Consider the following 20,747-nt stretch of genomic DNA (forward strand, 5'->3'; position numbering starts at 1 on the left):
ACCTACTGGTCACATAGGGAACTCTTGAGGGAGCGTTCACTGTTCAGTGCCTATATGCACATACTACTCGGTCATTTCGGGATCTTTCCTGCAAAAAAGCAAACCAAACCATGAATCCCCACCAAAATGTTGCTTATAGCAACACTTCACGGTTAGCAGTGACGGGGACTCGGGAACGAGTTAGCCGATTCAGTGACCATCCACCGACTAGGTAATTTTATACTCGATTAACAGCAGCCTGTTAGGCCACATTTCATGGAACAAAAACATGACTTATCTAATAACATGTCAATTTATTGTTTAGCTAGCATGGTAAAACCACAATGGTGTTTTATTTCGATTGTGTATGGAGCTTTGTGGCTAAAGCAAACAAGCTTAGATGCTAGCTAGAGTTGTACTTAGCCTTGATACAACGATAACCTGCGTTTTGCCTCGTAGGTTTGACCAGTTATGTCGGCTTCTAATTTATTCCCCCTCCAAATGATTATTAGAGTACCTGGAGACTTCCGAGAAAACGTGGTGCACATGCCAATGAGACCCAAACCCGAGTCCAATACTAAAAGCGCAAGTGTTAAAATGATGGCAGCCCATTCTCAGACTAGACCAGGTAACAAAACTTTCCATTTCAAACTAAAAAGTTATGTATTCAGCTGTAATATTGGGAAATTAAATGGTTGATATAACACTACCTATCCATCCATCTATGAAGTCATCGACTCAAGATAACACTCATTTTATTTGACTTTTTAGTGAAATCCACTCCTGGTAAATGGAAGTCTTCATTCAAACCGATCGATGGGGAAGACCCTGAAGATGAATCACAGAAGCAAAGCACTGAAGAAAGGCAAGTCCCACATCATACTTATCACCATCAAGCGTTTGTGTTTCGAAATTAGATCGAACCTCAAGGCAATGGTGTATTAAGAAAAATAATGTTTTCCTAAAATGACTGAAAGTCACAATGCCATGTAGCTAACACTAGCGGTCATCCTCTGTCGCTTTCAGGACTGACATCTACGACCCCTTTGACCCACCGATGGAAGACTTGCCCAATGCCACCTTAGGGGACATTAGCTGCGACTCCCCACCTGGGGATGAAAACTCGCCCGAGAAGGATGACAACGTTGAGTGGCAAAGTTCCCCGCCCGAGAAGGATGACAACGTTGAGTGGCAAAGTTCCCCGTTCGAGGAAGATGACAACGTTGAGTGGCAACCTTCCCCGTCCGAGCAAGACGACAACGTTGAGTGGCAACGTTCCCCGTCCGAGCAAGATGACAACCTTGAGTGGCAACGTTCCCCCCCCGAGCAGGATGACAACCTTGAGTGGCAACGTTCCCCGTCCGAGCAGGATGGCAATCTTGCGTGGCAGCGTTCCCCGCCCAAGCAGGATGAGTGGCAACCTATGTCTCCGGATAGAAGAAGCCGCAACGTTCCCCCGTGGATGTTGGGCCGAGCCTTGGACATACACGACTTCAGCTTTGAGAGAAGACGCGACGAAAATCCAAGTCACCTTCGGCTGTCTGAGCAACAGTCCTACAGCCCAGACTTGAAATCAATTGAGCGTCGGAGTTATGAATCGACTCGAATATCTTTCAGCCCCGACAGGCGTTTGGATGGCTCATCTAGTCAACGGTATTCTGGGCCTTACGCGGAAGAGAGGATCAACGGAAAGGAAGAGATGACCAGGGCCGAGTACAGAACCCCGGTACGGTAAAGTCAGGGACACAAACTCTGGTAATTACTCAATATCACTGTTGCATCCAAAAAAAAGCTCATTACTGCCACCTACAGGACTGGAGTAGACAATTATGACCAAACATGGCCTCATCTGATTTTTCTGCATTAATCTGTTTATAAACTGAGCATTGTCCAAACCGACTGCTTCGTTTCCACATTCGCAGATGATCCCACGAGTTCGGTTATCCTCGCCCAGGTTGGAGCGGGACTATGAAATTAAGGAGCCCGATGAAGCAGGTGAATAGCAGTTTTAAATTTGCCCGAGAAATCGCCATGTGTTTTAAGTCCCAATGTACGTTTTTAACTGCTTTGCAGAACCGGAGCGCAGGCCACCGACGACGAGGATAAAAAGGAAAATGAGAAAATCTGTCAAAATGGATCAGTGAGTAACAAAAATGTTCCTCCATGGCGTGAAGCCGAAGATGTGGCTTTGCTTGTAGAATTGCGTTTGACAAAGGAGATTACAAATGTTGTCTCTTTGAAGGATAACCATCAACTGTGACCTGTGTGACATTGAACTAAGCAACGGGCAGGAGCTGGAGAAACATTTGCAAAGTAAAATTCACTGGGACACCATGGAGCACATCCAGGAGCAGAATAACTACGATGACCTGACCATTGCCTTTCTGCAGGTTAGCGTCCCCCCCCCCCACACAATTTTCTTTTTTTTTTTTAAATGTATATATTTGCAGGACGTCATGGTGTATAAAAGCATCAAATGCAGCCGAGCCATTGAACACTGTGCTCTTCAAGGTATGAATTGACTTGGCAGGACTAAAAAAAAACGTTCTTCCAAAGCCCAACGTGTCAATAGCTGCTTTTCTGACCATCGTTTCGCAATAAGCTATTTTGTCAGTTCTCCAGGAGAAGGACCACATGACAAAGGTGGCATTGTTCCACTGCGCGGCGTGCCAGGTGCTGGTGTCCACGGCAGAAGCGGCCGTGCAGAGTCACATCACCTCTATGGAACACCTCTCCAACACCAAAGTAACTAACGTCCGTCTTCATTTTTTGGAGGCCGTCGGCGGATGTTAAAAGTTTGCTCCGGAAATGCCGCCGTTTCTCGAAGGAATTCGACGCGCAGCGGAGACAGGCTTCACTCAACAAAGCAGATACCATCATGAAAGAGTTGCAGCCTCAGTTTGAAAATTTCATCAAGGTAAAATGAAAATGTTTGGACCATCTGCAGTCATTTCATGACTGCCATTTTCTTACTAATGATTTTTTTTTTTTTTTTTTGCTCAGGGTTTCAGCCACTTTGATTGAAAGCAGCCGTCAAAAGATGAACTTGGTGCTATCTGCCACAAGTGAACAAAACCAGAACTTCAGAACCACGTATGTGGTCTTTTACTGGCTTTTAAGGCCCCCCAATGCAGGATCAGGAGCAACTTCGGGCTCATTATTTTGCTCAATGATACTTGGCCGGCCGGCCGGGGAACGTCGACCGCTCTATCGCCGAGCCGTGCCACAGAACTTTAGAGATTAATCAACAGATTCGTTTTGCTCATCGCTTCTCGTCTGCCCGAGCCAAACTTCGTGAGTAAAAGTACCGGCGAGGAGGGAAAAGCAACGTGTCCATTTTTAAATTTTTTTTATTTAGACCACAGATGTTTTCAGTCCTGTATTTGTGATACTGTACATTTCAAAATTAATTTAGAAACTGTATATTTCATCATTAAATAGTATAGACAATGCTTTAAGTGTTAGTTTGTTTTTCTTGTTTTTTAAAAATGCGTTTAATTAGTAACAAAGTTACCGAAATGCTTTAACAAAACAAAACGAGGTTCAAGTTCATAGGTTCCTGTCATGTTTTTTTTTTTTTTTCTTCGAATTTCCAGATACTTAAAGTACTCAAATTCTGTGCCATAAAATGTGTTTTAAGGGAGTAGAAAACGACGCTTTTTCTTTTTCCTCTTCATATTTTAAAAATCGATACAGTAGCAGTGCTCCCAAATTTTGAAAAAAGGGTGAGGTAAAAGTTGTCTACTGCATGAACCTAAACTGTCCTGTTTGGAAATGTACTCCAAAAAGGCGGAAGATGTCAAAACAGAAAGAGGGCAAGATCCAAAAGAATTGGCGTAACCGATGCTCTTGAAGACCAACGAGTGTGTACTTTTGCCAAGTACTTGTTTGACTAAAAAAAAAGTGAAAAATGTACATACACATAGAGTTTTTGTCCAAGTCTAACAACGAAAGAAAGGTGCCTTTTGTCTTCAGGAGGTGTCAAGTGCGGCGGCCGGCTGCGAGCTTTCCGGGTCCGTCTTGACGCAAGACGCCAAATCGGCGGTGGGGAGCGAAGAGACCTCCACCATGGCCAGTCCGGTACGGGGGATACTCGTATTCATAATGTGTCTCTGTAAATGCTTGATCCAGTCCTCCTGGACAGACAAGGGACCCTGAAAGACCAAGTCGCAGAACCTGGAACCCAAAAAAATCAATCAATAAAATTCAGAAGCCGCACGTTATTTTGAATCCGAGTGTTTCCGGAATACGCTGACCTGCATGTAAGTCTGTACGTTTCTTCTGGAGTTTGTGTTAACGGAAGCACCTTCTTCTTTGAGCTGGGCCTTAAACGCTGTCTTCTCGGTTTACAATCAAACTCTGAAATAAATTAGAATTTAAAAAATATATATAATAATATAAAAAAAATGTTTCGATTGATTATAAACTGCCTTTTTTTGGAACAAAATCTAGAATTACCAGGAAAAAAAAAAAGCTGGATCTCAAGCCATCATGATGTCACTCAGACTTCTGGAATCTTCATGCAAGGGTGAGTTGTTCTAGATGTTTTTTTTTTTTTATGAACTAAACGTAAACTAAAGCCATAAATTCATTTTTGCACTTACCCGTTCCCTCGAGCAAGGCGTTTCTTTTCCGTTTTGCGCACGCACGCAGGTGGTTCGAGAGGCTAACGCCGCTGTGGAACGTTGCGTTGCAGTGGACGCACACCTTTCGGTTGAATTCACCTTTCTCTGTAAAAGGCGCGTTCGCTCAATTGGGATCGTTCACATTTCCGGGCCAAAATATAAGTGTGGCTCGGCAAAATTTTCCAAGGCCGCTCACCTGATATCGGGATCGGCAGCGAAGACGCGACTCTCGGCCCTGAACTTTGTTCTCCGTTTGTAAAAAGAGCCCCGGAGTACTTTGCGACGGGCGCCGATGTTTTGGGTTTGCTGTCTTCCTGGCATTTCCTCTTCTTTAGAATTCCGATCAATGCGGCCGTGTCGGTGAGCGAATCTTGTTCCAACGCCGACAGCGGCGAGTCTGTTTCCGAGAGCGGAGGCACGGGCGGTTTCACGTCGGCCCACGCGTTGGAGTCCGAGTCATCGAATTCAAAAGCGGATGGCATGAAATAATTTGCTCCGTAGTGGAAATGATTTCGTCTCTTTCCCAGAATGTGAACGGCCCTGGTGTACTCCTTCTTGTTGCGCATCAACTCCTTGAGGACATTTAACGGCGACTTGTTCTTCGAATAATGGGCTCGACCGATTTTTTTGAGGTGGCCGCGTACGTGGTTGGACTGTCCTTTCCTATTGTCGAACATGTCCCCGCATAACGGACAGGAGTGGATGTCGGTCTCGGTGTCCTCCGATTCGGGCGGCAACTCCAGCACTGCAACAAACGGCAATGGAAAGTCAGGGATTTGTTTGGAAATACATTTTTACGACATGAGGATTACCTTTTTTGATTTTGCGAAACGCCGCGATCTTCCGTCGGATTTTGGGCCTGTCTTCACAAGCCACTTTCTCAGGAGTCAGAACGTGGCGCGCCGTGTAGGTCAGTCCGACCCTGTGAAGATGTCCTCTCACGTGATTGGACAAGCCCACTCCCGACTGGAAGACAGCCGGGCAGTACGGACAGTTCTTGCAGTCCAAGTCCAATTTGGGCATTTGGTCGGCAAAGGAGTCGAGCGACGGCGTCTGGCGCGGATCGAAGGTTCCTTGGAACACTTGCGTTTCGACGCATTCTTCTTTGATGGCGGGCTCGTTGTCGCGCTCTTCGTTCTTCACTTTCTCAAAGAGCCTCTTTGATGCCTGCAGAGCGCCGCATAGCGACATTCTCCTGCTATAGGAATAAATTAAATTATGACTTTCTGGACCGACACCGTTGTCGAGATGGTCTTCCACTTTCACTTGGAAAATGTCTCTTTTGTCTTCTCCTTGGTTTCGTCCGGTCGGGCTTGGAAGAGCTTTTGACGAGACCGAGCGTGACTCTTGGTCAGACGTGTTGCGGTACGGTGTTGACATCTTTCGTTTCGATGGCGACTTCTTGACGGGCGGGCTGCTTCTGTTAGGTCCCGTGAGGCCGTTTGGAGATTGCGTCGTATCGTCCTTGCCGGATGTCGCCGGATCTTTATTCCCATTGGCTGCATGGTGAGAAGGTTTCCTCTGCTGGGCGCTCTTCTGTCCCTGTTTTTGTCGGGATAGCAGAACGTTAATGGATTTGTCCAGTTTGGATTCGCTGAGTTTGGACTTGAAACCTCGCTTGAGGTGATGACTTTTGAATAAATCCGAAATGGCGTTGGACTCGGTGGGAGAAGAGACCTCGTCCTCGATGAGGATTTTGGACGTCAACTCTGCGTCTTCCATGGTTGAGAAAGGGGGAATGTAAAGATCCGGGGGAGGCGGAGCCGCCTCCTTGCCGTACTGCTCCATTTCGTACTCCTTCATTTCGAGCTGGTGGCGACGCCAGAGGTGATTTTTAAAAATGGTTTTGCTAAGAGCTCTATAAGTACAAATATTACAAGAGAAAGTATCGTACTGACTGACCCGGCTTTGCTTTTTGACGACGTGTTGCGAGTGCAGGATGATGTGGCGTCGAAGTTCGTGCCAACTCGTCGCCCGGAAGTTACATTTGTCGCATTTGAAGTTTTTCTTTTCTTTCGCGTGACTTTTTGCGTGTTGAACAAACGTGTTGGGGCAGCTCGTTCCAAACGGGCACTGAGGGCAGAAAAGCTTGGCGCCGTTATCCTCGTTCTTCCCGTCGGTCCATTTCTTCAGTTTGCCGGTTAGCGTCGATCTTTTGCCGTGGTGCGTGTTGGCGTGCTCGATGAGTACGCTACTGTGACTGAAAGACTCGCCGCATTCTCTGCAGATAAACATCTTTGGCAAATGATTGGGCCCGTCTTCGTGACTTTTCATATGGCGCTGCCAAGTCGATCTCTTTTTGAAAACGATCTTGCATTTTATGCACGGGTGGGACGCTTTTCCCTCATCGGGATGGGAATTCAGTGTGAGCGCGACACTTGGGTGGTCATCCTGCGAATGTCTCTCAGGGGCACTGCAGAGGACTTGCTTGATAGCCTTCAAGGTTCCGTTGGGATAATTTGGGACGTTCTCCACCTGGGATGTCTGCAACTTGGAGACAGTCCTTGACTGTCTGACGTTAAAAGAAATGGAGTCGGCATGGTCCTCTTTATCGGATAAAAAATCGGATAATTTGTGAGATAAATCAGAGCGGAGGTCTTCTGAGGGATCCACCATTGTGACCATGTCCATTTTGCGTTTTCTTCTGCCCTGGCTATTTAGAGAATACACTTCCTTTTTAGGCTCTTCACCAGAGCGATCGTTGTGATTCTCCCACGCAAAGTGCATGAACTCACTACGGGGGTACCAACTTAAATCATCGGATGATTTCTCAGGTGATTCGACATCAAAACCCCAAATTCCAGTCGTGTCGATTTCTTGCACTGTTTTTAACTGAGTGATGCTTTTTTCCTCATCTTTCTCGATGGTCATGCTGTTGACCTCATCGACCCGAATCGCCTCACGTGAAGACAGTCCGTTTCCCAAGCCAATTGGAGACAACATATCGGCGTTTGACAGAACATCCAGGACACTGGATTGCTTTTGGGAAGGTTTGTAAAAAGAATCATTGCAAGGGGTTGATTCTTCGGTCATTTTCACAGAATCTTGCAGGAGGATGAGGGCACTGATGTCAGGATCGGCATCTTTGTCATCTCCATCAACACCAGCCAGACATGACATTTCAGCTGCCATGACCTGGAAATAAATAAAAAAAACATTATGACGTTATTCGATCACATCAATAAAATTCCTTGGACGGTTCAGATCACTTGCCACCATTTCAAAAGTCAAGGTATCAATAACCGTCTTGTCACGCATCAAGCTGTCAAAATCAATCCACAACTTATCAATTATCAAATTAATCAAATTTAATAACTGGAAAATAGTTCTTTTCTTTTTTCGGAGGGACTTCCAAGCAGTGCAATATCATTTTCTAAAGGTCGGAGCAGGGGGGTATCTGAACTGAACAGTAATAAATGTGTCATAACAATTGAGTAAGCCACAACCAAGCACGTAGCATCCAAAATTGTGTTAAATCACATACATTTGCATCGCCAAACGTCAGTGAATAGTGTGAAAACCCGAAACTTACGTCGTACTAGTTTATATACAGTACCGGCTCACAATGTAATTGACATCCGTTTCCAGAGAAGCGTTGCTGATTCCCTTTGTTTTGTTTCTTCATATTTAGCTTCATATTTAGCACAAACATTCGCTTGTATTGTTGGATGCTGCTTGGCATGAGCTGCAGACCATTTCCAACAAGGCTACCCCCCCCCCCCCTCAAAAAAAGAAAAACCTCATTACCTAGGCTAAACTAGAGCTAATGACAAAACCCTACTCGACACGCATAGCAACGAAATGCTGGGAGGTGGGAAAAACAAGCGCACATTACCCCTCAATGGAGTAGATGGAGGCTGGAGGCGAAGAATATCGTGCATATGATCATTTCTGACTTTCGTCTTCCATCTACTTCACAGTCGCCATTTTCCGTGGTGGTCTGGTGTGGCACAGATCATTTTTTTTACAAAAAACTGGGTAAACGTGAATACTTCTATCTGCCCGGCGATAAAAGCAACAAACTGACCATTAGTAGCATTTCCAGCCGTGAGAAGTGGACAAAGAATTTCCAGATAAAGAGAGTGATGAGTTTAATTTAGACACGCAATACTACGAATCGGTGCATGCACCCCCGCGAAACGTACTAATGGTTTGTTCCAATAGGAGGCATAAAAATGAGTTAATGAATCTTTTTGGTGACAGATTTTTAGGAGCTTGATAATGGTTAATAAATTGATTTTAACGGAGGGGGGGGGGGGCATTGGTTTGCAACAGTTTCGTAAATATTAGCTTTCAACAGTGTCTTCCAATTAAATAAAACCATTGGATTATGTAAATAAACTTTATTCTCTCATGATGAACCCTGGATGATCTATGTTGTGTGTTCAACCCAGCTATATATATTTTAATTTTATTAAACTGCTATATGGACTTTATCTTCATTATTTTATTGGTTATATGTACAGTCTTATTATTTGGTCACGTTTAATGCTGGATATCAATGAAATTCCATTATTATTGTTAGGACAATTTAGTTATGGGGCCTTTCAATAGTAGTCCTAAACATGCCTGATTTACACCCTCATTTAAAAAAAATCCATTGTATTATTTAATATACAGATGATATAGTTAATAAAATTCAACTGCTTTCTCACTAAACACTAAACAACCGAATAATCAGTTGGACGGTGATTTTGAGTTAATCTTATTCAAACCGGCAAGACTGACGACTACTAAGATCTCCGTCAGATTCGGATAATTGTAGCATCCAAAAAAGGGAACCATTTATGAGCGGAGGTAATCAGAAAATGATAATTTAGGAAAATATATACATTGAATGTTAAGTTTAAATACATGTTTTCCCCTAATGCTTCTAAAATTGATTTAAAATGCTAACTATAGACATTCCGTACTGTTAGCATATTAGTTTATTGTTAGCATTTAGCAACGCTAATTTTCAGTCTGCTCTGAAAATTATCTGCCCTATCACCCCCCAAAGGATTATATTTACTTATTAGTTTATTATTATTAGTTGTTAGTATTTAATTATTTATCATCTTATCTATTGATAGAAATAACAATGTAATTTACAATTCAAATTTCCTAATGTCTAATCTTTCTTGACTCAATAAAGGTTGAAAAGTACTGCATAAATGACCAAGATGTTGGACTCAAATGACTGCACCTTGTCCTTGGACAATCTTTTTTTTGAGAAGCCAATCGTCCACAAAGTGTGAGTACAACAAGAACGCCTTGAAACTTGCTTCCATCTCATTTATTTAAAAGGATATTGTGCCCCTTTTGGGTCGTAATCAACAGAAAGCCGCTGAACCATGAGGTCAGTCTGAGTCCACAGCAGTTGGAAGCGCCACAATCTCTTTTCCAGATTCCAGATACTCACGTTATGCAGGAAGAGGCAGAGTCTATCGCTACCGAGCACAGTAGGTTTTGTTCTAGATTAAGTTGAATTCATTTTCACTTGACTTCTGGAAACTACTTCCTAGCTGGGAAATTGACGTCCAACTATATTTAACTGGGTCTTTAACAGCCTTGAAAAACTTTTTACCTTGTAAACAAATTGGGCTAAGTTATTTTAGGAGAAATTCACATCAGTTTTTGAATTCACAGGTTTCCAACAAAGACTGAATGAAGAGTTTCAAGACAGCACCAGTACGCTCGATGACCTTTGGGAATGTCAAGGTTTTCGGGATCTCTGTCATGATCCCCGTCAAAGTAGCATAGACGCAAAAGATGACAGTCTGCAAGATACTGATGGAGGAACCACCAGCTTGAAGTATTCTTCTGTGGGTGACAGAAAAGGCCTACCTCTGCAGAGAAGGCAAGTTTCAGTCCATATTTATTGTCGCTGCACATAAGTAACCCTCACACTGGATAGCAGTTACATCTTTTTGCTATGCTCTTCTCCCGCCCCAAACAGCTTGTTCAAGGTTCCCGTGTCAAGGCGCGGAGGTGACTCGTCAAACCCAAACGACCTCTATAGTAGTCACACAGCATCTAGACCTCAAACTTTCCCCAGTCCCGTCTCCATGGCAACAGCGCCTCATCCTCCTCTTCAGTCACTAAGGGCGACATTTAGCCAGGCTGCTCCTCCTTCCCCCTTCCTACCCCCTCCTCTGGTCTCATCAGCAACGAGCAGGCAGAACAAGGGCACAACGAGAGCCTTGGTTGCACCCGCTGTGCGTCAGCCGCTCCACCTCCAAGGTGCTGTACTGCGAAAACACCTTTTAAAAAAAAAAACACCTCCAAAGATCACCCCTGCTGATTACTGTACATAAGGTCATTGCTAACGACCATGGAATTGTGCAGCCATGGTCGCAACTAGCACAGTGTGCTTGGGTTGAAATGAGGTGAACCCAAGTGAGCTCCTCTAGTAACTGTCTAGTTGGAGGTAAACATGCTCACCACTAGGTGGTAGAAAAGGGCTGTTTGTTTATTTGACAGTAAATTTGAATGTCCTATCCATTTTGACATGAAATTTGAATGGCTGGATTGTATGCATTGCAGGATCTTCAGGATCTGCCGTTTTGCGCCCAGTCTCCGAAATCCGTATCCTTTTTTTCGTTTGCTTTTTAAAAGCACAGTCAGTCTCCTACATTTAACACACTAACCATGACCCCCCCCCCCGCCCAAAATAAATGTAAGAGATGGAAAACCTTCAAGGGCCTTTAAATGAAACGTTTTACTTTGAGGTTGTCATAAATTCCTGACCCAAGCTAACAGCAGAAAAATTCAGACCCGTCTTCAGCGAGTTCCCCGTTTTTAACTACGTCCAGTCTAAGGCCCTAGATGACGTAAGCATTATTTCAACCGAGTCTTTGTCGAGAAGTGCTTTTGATAATGTGGACATCTCAGATTCTCTACACAGACAAGAACTTTGTGGCATGCGCTCCTACCGGATCTGGTAAAACTGTGCTGTTTGAACTGGCCATCATCCACATGTTAATGGAGACCTCAGCGCCTTGGAGAGGCGTCAAAGCTGTATACAGTAAGTGTACATGTGCAGAATTCAGAGCAGTAGAATATCTTCATGTCAAAAAGTCATTTTATATCTTTGTTTTGTTTTTGCTTGCCAGTGGCCCCCATCAAAGCTCTCTGCAGTCAGTGCTTTGAGAACTGGACCAAGAAGTTTGGTCCTCTGGGGATAAGCTGCAAGGAGCTGACAGGCGACACCGAGATTGACGACTTATTTGAAATTATGAACTCCCATATCATCTTGACCACTCCAGTGTGTGACAGCAGTGCAGCAGGAAAAAAAAAAAAAGATTTAGTAGAGTATGTCGTATAACGATGATTATTTTTTTACCCAGGAAAAATGGGACAGCATGACAAGAAAGTGGAAGCACAACTCTCTGCTGCAGTTGGTCAGACTCTTCCTTATAGATGAGGTCCGTGTGTCCATTTTTAGTATTCTACCAAGCATCATTCAAGATGATCTTTTGGTCCACCCAGGTTCATGTAGTGAAGGATGCAACCCGTGGTGCCACTCTCGAAGTGGTAGTTAGCAGGATGAAGGCTATCCACGCCTTCAGAACAATCCAGAGTCACGACGCGGGCGTCTCGATGAGGTTCGTGGCTGTGTCGGCCACCGTACCTAATGTTTCCGACGTAAGGGCAGCCTTCTCCGTTCTCTTTTGTGACTCCCGTGGAGCTTGCTTACGACCGCTCTTCTCAACTCCTTGGGTTTAGATTGCCGACTGGTTGTCCAGCGAGAAGGGTCCGGCTACCTATCTGGCGTTGGGTGAGATCCACCGCCCGGTGAAACTGAAGAAAGTGGTGCTCGGATTCCCTTGTACCCCGAACCAAACAGAGTTCAAGTTCGACTTGTCTCTCAATTACAAGATGGCCAAAATCATACAGACCTACTCCGACCAGAAGCCTGCTTTAGTGGTGCGTGTCCTCTGAAAGTAAAGCCATCACTTTAGTCTGGTTGGGTTGGTATAGTTCTTGTTGTTCTTCTTCTATAGTTTTGCTCCACCAGAAAAGGAACCCAGCAGTCAGCTGCTGTTCTGGCAAAGGATACACGCTTTATTATGACCGTGGAACACAAGCAAAGGTGTACATTTAAAAAAAAAAAAACGTATATATTAGGTAAAAAAAAAACCTTTGGAAGGATGTCAGATCTTCATCTCCTTGACTTCCAGGTTGATGGAATACGCACAGTCCATTCTGGATTCACAATTAAAAGGTGATCTATCAATTCACCGGGCAGTCGGATGAATGTTAACATTATGTTTGGCCTTCAGAGCTGGTGAGAGTGGGAGTCGGTTTCCACCACGCTGGAGTCGACGCATCAGACAGAAAATTGATCGAGAAGGCCTTCGCTCTCGGAGACCTGCCTGTCCTTTGTGAGACCGACCGCGCGTCACACGTGATCCCGTTTGTCTCGATGGAGCATTTATGATGCGATACTTCCATCTTGTAGTTACGACGCGCACTCTGGCCATGGGAGTGAACCTGCCTGCTCACTTGGTGGTGATCAAGTCCACCATGCAGTATGTTGCAGGCTCCTGTGAGGAGTACAGTGATTCGGACCTGCTGCAGATGATTGGCCGGGCTGGAAGACCTCAGGTAGAGTCAGAATTAGTTAGTCAAGCTTACTCCTTGGAATATTTCCCAAAAAATAGAATGGTCGCTGGATCTTCTACTACCTTGTCAATCTTCTTGTCTTAGTTTGACACATCTGCCACAGCAGTGATCATGACCAAAATGCAAACCAGAGACAAGCTTATGAAAGTCATGAATGGGATGGAGATTATCGAAAGCAGGTATTGAATTTTTCTCTGAGTGAAAGATGATACGGCAGCCTTAAAGTCAAACAGCGTTTTTTTTTTTTTTGTGGATACATTTTTTGGACAAAATAGGAAATGGAAAATAAGCCATAAAGCGAGAGCAACAACAAAATAGAGTTTGAAATTTGTTTTGAACAGTTTGCACACTCACCTAGTAGAGCACCTGAACGCCGAGATCGTTCTCCAAACCATCAGCGACGTCAACATGGCTCTGGACTGGATACGTTCCACCTTTCTCTACATCCGAGCGCTGAAGAACCCAAAACACTATGGTTAGCTCTCTCACCGTAAGGGGGGGGATCTTTAAAGTTGTTGTTCTCGAATAGCCATTTGTAACTCACCCCTTCAGGATTCTCTGCTAACATAGACAGATGTGGAATTGAAGCAAAACTTCAAGGTAGGCCTTGGCTCTTTTTTTTTTCTTTTCTTGGACTGAATTCTTCATGGCCATCCTCCCACATTCCATAATGTGAGTTTCATTGAAGACTAGCTAGGACTTTTGGATGAATGATCCATTGTGTGGATAAATGGAGATGATTCAAACCGCTTCATAGAATCTTCCTCTTTGTTACTTTGGAGGACTTTGTCATGTCAAACGATGTCACTCCGCTTCAATTTTAGAACTGTGTCTGAAGAACCTCAACTCTCTGTCTTCGATCAACCTGATCACTATGGATGAAGACATCAATATTAAACCTACAGGTAGTGTCTGGTGATGAATTATTTGCAAAGTTCTGTGTGCTCAACATGCCCCGAATGTTTCCTTTTGATTCTTTGTGTTTTCAGAGGCCGGCAGGTTGATGGCAAGGTACTGCGTTGCCTTCAATACCATGCTGCAGTACAGCAAAGTATCTGGCACGGAAAACCTCTCGGACGTGGTAGGCAATTACAATTTTGTCTTTGACGGAATTCCCATGGGTTCCAAATATCAATCGGAAATATCTCTTTGTGTAGATTAAGCTGGTGTCGAAGAGCAAAGAGTTCAGTGACATTCAGCTGAGGGTGACTGAGAAGAGGTCCTTGAATACCTTGAACCTGGACAAGAACAGAACAACCATCAGGTTCACATATCGAGACAGAGAAACATTTTCTGTTCTTCTCGCCACCGACCATATTGTGTTTCTCAGGTTTCCGATGGAAGGAAAGATCAAAAGCAATGATATGAAAGTCAACTGGTGGGTCCTTTCTCTCCCTTTAGCATACTTTGAACGGTATTCCAAGTTTGTGCTTTTCTCGCCTTGCAGCTTGATTCAAGCTCAGCTGGGGTCCATCTCAATTCAAGAGTTCGGCCTCACACAGGATACAGCCAGAATATTCCGGATCGGGATGCGCATCAGCAAGTGTACGTCAGACAAAGGAGAGACGCTTCTTTCAAAACAAACTCCAACTTGAAATGTCTTTCGACTTCAACCAGGCCTTTCCGAATACCTGAGTCAGCATTCCAAGATGGGTTTCAGTATTCTGCTCAACTCTCTGATCCTGGCCAAATGTTTCCGAGCAAAACTTTGGGAGAACTCTCCGTATGTCTCCAAACAGGTTGACAAGATCGGTGAGTCCGCCGCGAAAACACACTCGCGCAAACGGTCCACGTGGAATATTTCAAAATGTGCTTCAGGCCAAACGCTGTCAACTGCTATGGTGAATGCCGGACTCACCACCTTCAGCAAGATTGAGCAAACCAACCCGAGGGAGATTGAAATGGTCAGTCTGCTTCAAGTCCTTATAGAACATGTTTTTCTTTGGACAAGATAGTTCTTAATAATAATTATGAATCATATTCAGATTCTCAACAGACACCCACCATTTGGAAACCAAATCAAGGAATTTGTCCTGCACCTTCCCAAGTACGAGGTCACCTTGGAGCAGGTAAAACGTTTCAAGTTTAAGATCCCAATGAGTTGTTTTCACGCCACCGCTGCATTTGGCAGCTGCCAAGATACAGTTGCAGTACGGCAGAGATTCTCGTCAAGGTTGGCCTCAAAAACCGAGAAGTGCTGCTGAGCAAGAGAACGGCTCCGGACAGTCACTATGTTTCTCTGCTCGTTGGAGACTCTGACAACAATTGCGTCTTCCAGCAGAAATTCACGTAGGGGATTTTGGACACGTTGGAACATCATTTCCAAAAAAAAAAAAAAAACCTTTATCTTCCCCACCCAGTGACCTGTTGCTGTTGAAGTGCAGCAGCTGGTCAAAGAAGATCGAAGTGACAAAGGCCTCGACGGGAGATGAGATCAGCGTTAATCTCATCAGTTCGGAATATGGTGACCTCGTGTTTCATTTGAACTTCACGTTCAAAAGTATCTACAATCGATCATGTGATTTCTTTTCAATTTTGGCTTTGACAGTTGGCCTAGACATCCAGCAGAAGTTCAACGTGTTCTACTCGGGAAAAGACAGGTCTGAGACTGCGCCTCTAAAGGGAAACGTAACATCTCGGGAGCAAGGTACGAAAAACATCAGGATTGATGAAAATCTAAAACAATAACCTCCTTTTTATTGTTGATCAAATGAAGGCAATAAAAGACAGTGCAACCATCTCTGCAAGAATAAGGAGCAGTGCGGCCATGAGTGTTGTAAGTACAGTCATTCATCATTCTATGTGTCTGAATATTATTTATCTGGGTTTTTTTTTTTTTTTTTTTACTGAGCATCCGTCATCTGCCCCCAAGGTAAAAGCGGTGTGACTGTGGTCCGGAAGAAGCCGGCAGCCAAAGCCAATTGTTTTTCTTCATATCTGAGCGATCTGAGAAGAAGATGTGACACACTTCCACCCACTCCAGTCAAGCGACTCAAGGTGAAATAGAAAGAGATTCATTTTTGCAAGAGGATCCTCCTCACGGTGTATTTGATGCTTGAATTTTGTTTTCTTGTTAGGTGAAAATGAAGGAGAACTTTTCGGGTGTCAACATGCAGCAGTTTTTATACAATGCTAAGCAACGACAAACCAGGTGATCCTGTGAGACGATAATCAATACTCATGAAATTTAAGAGGTTTCATTTCACCGGTTATATCCTGCTTGAAGCGATGACGGATACCAGCAAAGTGCAATGATGGATCCGAGCGCAGGCAGTTCCTCCCAGTATGAGCACCATATGGACGACTTTGACAATGGTACCGATATCAGTCCTGAAATTTCTTCACATTCCTGTCATTGCAGTGTTGAGTATTGACAAAAACATTTACACTTTTCCTTACTTTTTGTGTTTCATGTATGTTGTGTAGCCATACTTTTTTTGTATCTGGTCCTCCTTCTTTAGATGATGCCGTATTTATGGACATGCACCAAACAATGGAGAAGCCAGCCCGAGCTAATATCACACCCCGTACCCAGCAAGGTCATACATGTTAAATCTCAATCGTAAATGTCCACATTTTAGGCCAACCTCTGTGCAAAACTAATACCGTCTCTCATCTGTGTTGATGGATGTTCAGCTTCCGTTGGGTGGAGGAACGCCGAACCACATGTTGCTGTGAGTTCGAACCTCAAAGCGCTCATGAGCTCAACCAACACCGGCAACTCTACCTGGCATGTCCTGTTTCGCAGAGACCCTGGCAAGTGTCGAATCGAAACACTCGCAGCAACGATGAGACATTGTCCCAAATACCAAGTGTCAGCTTTGACCTCGGAAATGATTGGGATGACTGGAGCGACTTGGACGACGACATTGCGGTTGACACGTTTCTGACTCAAGCTCGGTCACCTAAATGCAACAAATCAGGTACTGTTGTTGTTGTTTGTGTGTGTGTTTTAAACGTTGTTAAAGCACCACAATGACATTCATGTTTGTTTATGCAGCTCATGTGGCTAAATCACCATGCCGCCCCTCTGCCATTGCAGTGAGGTAGGGTACATACACTGCAATTGTGTCCCTTCAAATTTTATTTCAAGTAAAATTTTCACGAAGCTTTACTGCAGCTGCAGAGTATTTATCTTGTCGCAAATGCTATTATCCATACCTGAAATTCAGCCCAGGGGGGAAAGTTTAGTTGAATACATTTACTTTTATATTGATTGGTTTATGTTTGTAATTGTATTTGTTTTTAATTTACATTTTGATTCTTTTTTTTTTTCCCCCTCAGATCAATTTTCCCAAACAAACTCAACATTCCTGAGCCCTCTCCTTTTATTGCTGGACAGCTAAATCAAACAAAGGTATGTGTATGCTATATACAGACAGTACATGACATGTTGATAACTGAAGAGCGTAAACTATCAATTTAGAAATAAATTACTCAACATGTATGTGAGAATCGTAGTATGTATTTTAGTAGTAACAATCAGTCATAGTTTTTGTTATTACACTTCATGGTAACGTTTTATTTGAGGAGTGCTACCTCTATTATCTGTCGATAAATGTAAGCAAAACAGTTGTATGCATTTCACTGAAATCGTAATTCTACTCACCATAAATAAAATGAGCGTGTCTGGAAATGATTCATTGTTTCCTTCATGTGCAGAATCCAGGAATGTTCGGCGCTGGGATCGCAACAAAGTCACCAGATAGAAAAACAACTTCAAACATTGCCGCCCCACCTCCTCAAATATTCAAATTCTTCTCACCAATGGGTGTATTGCTTGATGCCGTTGCAACTGACTGGTAAAGGATCATTTTTTCCCTTGCAAATTTCAAATTTAACTGAATAGCTGCCTATTTCCCCATCTTCTCAGTGGCAACAGCAAAGAAGAGGAAGCTTTTCTTGGAATTTTTGATGGTATATTTTAAAAGTTCTGGATGACAAAATTCCAGAAATGTTCTTTAGCATTCATGGATGTTGTGGGACGTTGTTGATTTCCCAGGTACGAGTTTGTGTATTATCTAATTGTTCAGTTGTTTCTTCAGTACAGTGGCAGTTTGTGTTTATTTTTTCTTCTCAAGAAGAGAACACTGGTAATGAAATGGCATTGTTTCCATTTCATCATATTTCTTAGTTATTTATGCATTAAACTTATGACCGAGATAAGACTTGTGTCAATAAATTCAATTTCAATTCATATATTTTGCTTAGCGTTTTTTAATAACCAATCAAGTAAGCAAAAGTAATAATTCTATGTAATGTTGAATTTCTTATATGAATGAGCGTGATTTTGGTTTGTGTAAATTATTTTTTAAAAGCGTAGCCATAACGCAATTCACTGTTCCCACGGCATCTCGTGCCTTATCGCGACATTTGACTGTTGTGACGTCATTTTCGCGGGGAGTTTGTTGGCGGAAAAGAAGTCCAGTCGGTCGTCAAAAGTGTGAAACGTTTCTGTTTATTCCGACGAGTTCGAAGTGAGTTTCGAAATACAATATACTTTTGTGTTTTCTTTGGACACCGCCGCCATTTACTTCCAACCCATGAGGTGAGTTTTCCTTTGTTCGGTGTTCCTCCCGCAGCCTACTAAATAGCGCTGAAATAATGTCAGTGTTATGTTGAATCCCATTTTTCTTTTCCTGATTTTTTTAGATGGATTCTTCGGTCATCTGCACTGATAATGTTGCGACAGACGGTAGTGTCAAGTCTACAAACAAGAAAACTATTTCAAGTGAGTTGAAGTGTGTCGCTTTATCCCACAGGTGTCAAACACAAGGCCCCGGGGCCAGATACGGCCCGCCACATCATTTTGAGGGGCCTGCGAAGACAAATTGTACATCAAATTCGTGTGTTATTACTAGAATTGCAAATTGTCTTCACTTTAAAAAATTTTTTTAAGTATTTGACCAGTTTTTACTAGTCTGATTTGAAAATGAGTTTTTTGTCAGTTTTGTAGCTTATACTGTAAATAACATGAGGTGCTCAGACATCTATTTGGGTTGACATAATGGCCCTCCAAAAAAAAACTGACTGCAATGCAGCCTGTGAAAAAAAAAGTTTGACACCCCTGACTGAAGTGATTGGGCAAAATAATATGGGTTTATAAAATATAATATTGAAGAGTTACAAAAGATAACTTGTTTGGTGTTTTCTTTCAGGGGATGTGGAGTCAGAAATCGAATCCCTCTGCAAGGCGGTTCCTCAGCTTGCCAAGACTTTTCGCATCATCGAGAAAATCGGCGAAGGTGGTTTATATACTTTACACTTTCCGTTTGCACTCATGCGATTATCATTTTTATTTGACTTGTTGTCGATGTGTTTTGTAACTTGCGCACCAGGGACATTCAGTTCAGTCTACCTTGGTGAGGCTCGGATGCGGGATGGTAGCAGAGAGATGTTTGCCCTCAAACATCTCATTCCTACCAGTCATCCAACTCGCATTGCTGCGGAGCTCCAATGTCTCACCGTTGCTGGGTTCGTTGATTTCAATGTGAACATTCTGGATTCTACTTGTTGCTTGAATCTGAAAACAAATTTTTCAGGGGCAGGGAAAATGTGATGGGTGTGGAGTATTGCTTCAGGAATGAGGATCATGTTGTGATTGTCATGCCTTATATGGAACATCAAGCAATAGTGGTAAGAAATAGAATAGAAGTTTGGGGTCACAAACCAGAAGCACATTTTTCTTTCAACTCATTTGGTGTGGTCCAAATGTTCCAACCAGGACATCATCGGCTCATTGAGCTTCGAAGAGGTTCGTCTGTACATGTATCATCTGCTGAAGGCACTCAGACACATTCATCAGTTTGGCATAATCCATCGAGACATCAAACCAAACAACTTTCTCTACAACAGAAAGGCCAAGACGTGAGTAGTAACAATGTAAAAAAAAAATCATTTAGTCAACTACAATATCAAAATCTTAAAATTAGACTACAGTGTATTAATTGTTTACCACATACCAACGTATAGCGTTTTATTTTTATCCTTGTTCATAATAATACTAATAATTGGTCCTTATGCGCAGGTTTGCCCTGGTGGACTTCGGCTTGGCTCAGGGAACGTCCAACACTCAAATCGAGCTGCTCAAGGTAGTCAGACAGAAGTTGTCAGCGGCAAAAGCTGAAAGCTCCAAAAATACACGAGACAACGCGCCACCTAGACTCGTCATTACCAACACAGCCCCCACCTCACTACCTCCGCAGCCATCCACGGCTCACCCACCTTTTTCCTCATCCACCACCACCATCTCCTCAGCCACTTGGAAAGCGCCGATGAAAAAAACACGCGTTGTCACGACCACGGCGGGGGCCTCTACGTCTCGCACAAAGCACACGAAGGTGTCTGCACTGAAATGATCACTTAATTTCCTCGGGCTGGCTAGCTGGCTGTGTTCACTCCCTATCCACTATCATGTGCTGCATATATATAGTCGTGAGTTCACCATCAGTATTTGCTGTCTGTAGGATTTAGTGGCTTTACGCAAAGCGCCAAGACCCGTGTTTAGCGAGAAGAACCTAAACGGCAGCAATTCAA

The 20,747-nt window shown here is 43.5% G+C and overlaps 3 protein-coding genes and 1 long non-coding RNA gene across 9 annotated transcripts; 2 read left to right on the forward strand and 2 right to left on the reverse strand.

Annotated features, from left to right (window-relative positions):
* The first annotated feature begins 5 nt into the window (after positions 1-5).
* LOC133165643 (histone-lysine N-methyltransferase 2D-like) lies at positions 6-3,431 on the forward strand. 3 transcript variants are annotated; one of them, XM_061295464.1, is made up of 11 exons: positions 6-211; positions 492-607; positions 751-844; positions 1,006-1,705; positions 1,902-1,974; positions 2,053-2,119; positions 2,222-2,369; positions 2,430-2,490; positions 2,594-2,724; positions 2,807-2,896; positions 2,983-3,431. In XM_061295464.1, the coding sequence occupies exons 1-11, from the start codon at positions 111-113 to the stop codon at positions 3,001-3,003; spliced, it is 1,602 nt and encodes a 533-aa protein (XP_061151448.1). In that variant the 5' UTR covers positions 6-110; the 3' UTR covers positions 3,004-3,431. The 3 variants fall into 3 exon arrangements, with proteins under 3 accessions (XP_061151448.1, XP_061151449.1, XP_061151450.1); XM_061295465.1 differs by having other exon boundaries at positions 2,602-2,724; XM_061295466.1 differs by lacking the exon at positions 492-607 and having other exon boundaries at positions 70-211.
* Positions 3,312-8,750, reverse strand: znf644a (zinc finger protein 644a). Its single transcript, XM_061295463.1, has 7 exons — positions 8,632-8,750; positions 8,440-8,544; positions 5,417-7,739; positions 4,801-5,349; positions 4,584-4,709; positions 4,236-4,338; positions 3,312-4,155 (listed from the first exon to the last, which is right to left on the reverse strand). Exons 3-7 carry the CDS (start codon positions 7,734-7,736, stop codon positions 3,951-3,953), a joined length of 3,303 nt encoding a protein of 1,100 aa, XP_061151447.1. The 5' UTR covers positions 7,737-7,739; positions 8,440-8,544; positions 8,632-8,750; the 3' UTR covers positions 3,312-3,950.
* A 985-nt stretch (positions 8,751-9,735) lies between these two features.
* On the forward strand, positions 9,736-18,902 carry hfm1 (helicase for meiosis 1). 3 transcript variants are annotated; one of them, XM_061295282.1, is made up of 41 exons: positions 9,736-9,837; positions 9,924-10,045; positions 10,233-10,443; positions 10,543-10,826; positions 11,130-11,171; positions 11,346-11,416; positions 11,478-11,610; positions 11,699-11,850; positions 11,933-12,010; positions 12,075-12,230; positions 12,312-12,512; positions 12,590-12,678; positions 12,767-12,810; positions 12,869-12,970; positions 13,048-13,193; positions 13,296-13,390; positions 13,553-13,686; positions 13,764-13,811; positions 14,036-14,116; positions 14,201-14,292; positions 14,369-14,475; positions 14,542-14,589; positions 14,659-14,756; positions 14,829-14,963; positions 15,030-15,115; positions 15,197-15,280; positions 15,343-15,500; positions 15,572-15,675; positions 15,760-15,858; positions 15,928-15,987; positions 16,084-16,208; positions 16,289-16,362; positions 16,438-16,526; positions 16,673-16,750; positions 16,848-16,885; positions 16,960-17,134; positions 17,212-17,257; positions 17,496-17,568; positions 17,874-18,013; positions 18,085-18,213; positions 18,864-18,902. In XM_061295282.1, exons 1-40 carry the CDS (start codon positions 9,758-9,760, stop codon positions 18,137-18,139), a joined length of 4,233 nt encoding a protein of 1,410 aa, XP_061151266.1. In that variant the 5' UTR covers positions 9,736-9,757; the 3' UTR covers positions 18,140-18,213; positions 18,864-18,902. The 3 variants fall into 3 exon arrangements, with proteins under 3 accessions (XP_061151266.1, XP_061151265.1, XP_061151267.1); XM_061295281.1 differs by having other exon boundaries at positions 14,542-14,756; XM_061295283.1 differs by lacking the exons at positions 9,736-9,837; positions 9,924-10,045; positions 10,233-10,443; positions 10,543-10,826 and having other exon boundaries at positions 11,136-11,171; positions 11,491-11,610; positions 14,542-14,756.
* Positions 11,826-18,068, reverse strand: LOC133165537 (uncharacterized). Of its 2 annotated transcripts, XR_009717614.1 has the most exons (5): positions 17,821-18,068; positions 13,756-14,449; positions 12,727-13,664; positions 12,485-12,631; positions 11,826-12,411 (listed from the first exon to the last, which is right to left on the reverse strand). It is a non-coding gene; the product is annotated as an uncharacterized LOC133165537 (long non-coding RNA). The 2 variants fall into 2 exon arrangements; XR_009717613.1 differs by having other exon boundaries at positions 11,826-12,631.
* Positions 18,903-20,747: the final 1,845 nt, after the last annotated feature.

The sequence above is a fragment of the Syngnathus typhle genome, linkage group LG13, assembly GCF_033458585.1.
Source record: "Syngnathus typhle isolate RoL2023-S1 ecotype Sweden linkage group LG13, RoL_Styp_1.0, whole genome shotgun sequence".
In the NCBI taxonomy this organism is placed as follows: Eukaryota; Metazoa; Chordata; class Actinopteri; order Syngnathiformes; family Syngnathidae; genus Syngnathus; species Syngnathus typhle.

What these genes read in the sequence shown, in the direction of transcription:
- LOC133165643 (XM_061295464.1), top strand. Translation starts at nt 111, where the DNA reads ATGAATCCCCACCAAAATGTTGCTTATAGCAACACTTCACGGTTAGCA. An exon ending in AAATCTGTCAAAATGGATCA is followed by an intron (nt 2,120 to 2,221) that starts GTGAGTAACAAA and finishes GTCTCTTTGAAG; the next exon opens with GATAACCATCAACTGTGACC. An exon ending in TGACCATTGCCTTTCTGCAG is followed by an intron (nt 2,370 to 2,429) that starts GTTAGCGTCCCC and finishes ATATATTTGCAG; the next exon opens with GACGTCATGGTGTATAAAAG.
- znf644a (XM_061295463.1), bottom strand. Translation starts at nt 7,736, where the DNA reads ATGGCAGCTGAAATGTCATGTCTGGCTGGTGTTGATGGAGATGACAAA. An exon ending in GTTTCGCAAAATCAAAAAAG is followed by an intron (nt 5,350 to 5,416) that starts GTAATCCTCATG and finishes CGTTTGTTGCAG; the next exon opens with TGCTGGAGTTGCCGCCCGAA. An exon ending in CGCCTTGCTCGAGGGAACGG is followed by an intron (nt 4,339 to 4,583) that starts GTAAGTGCAAAA and finishes AATTTATTTCAG; the next exon opens with AGTTTGATTGTAAACCGAGA.
- hfm1 (XM_061295281.1), top strand. Translation starts at nt 9,758, where the DNA reads ATGACCAAGATGTTGGACTCAAATGACTGCACCTTGTCCTTGGACAAT. An exon ending in ACCGTGGAACACAAGCAAAG is followed by an intron (nt 12,679 to 12,766) that starts GTGTACATTTAA and finishes CTTGACTTCCAG; the next exon opens with GTTGATGGAATACGCACAGT. An exon ending in CCCTCTGCCATTGCAGTGAG is followed by an intron (nt 17,258 to 17,495) that starts GTAGGGTACATA and finishes TTTCCCCCTCAG; the next exon opens with ATCAATTTTCCCAAACAAAC.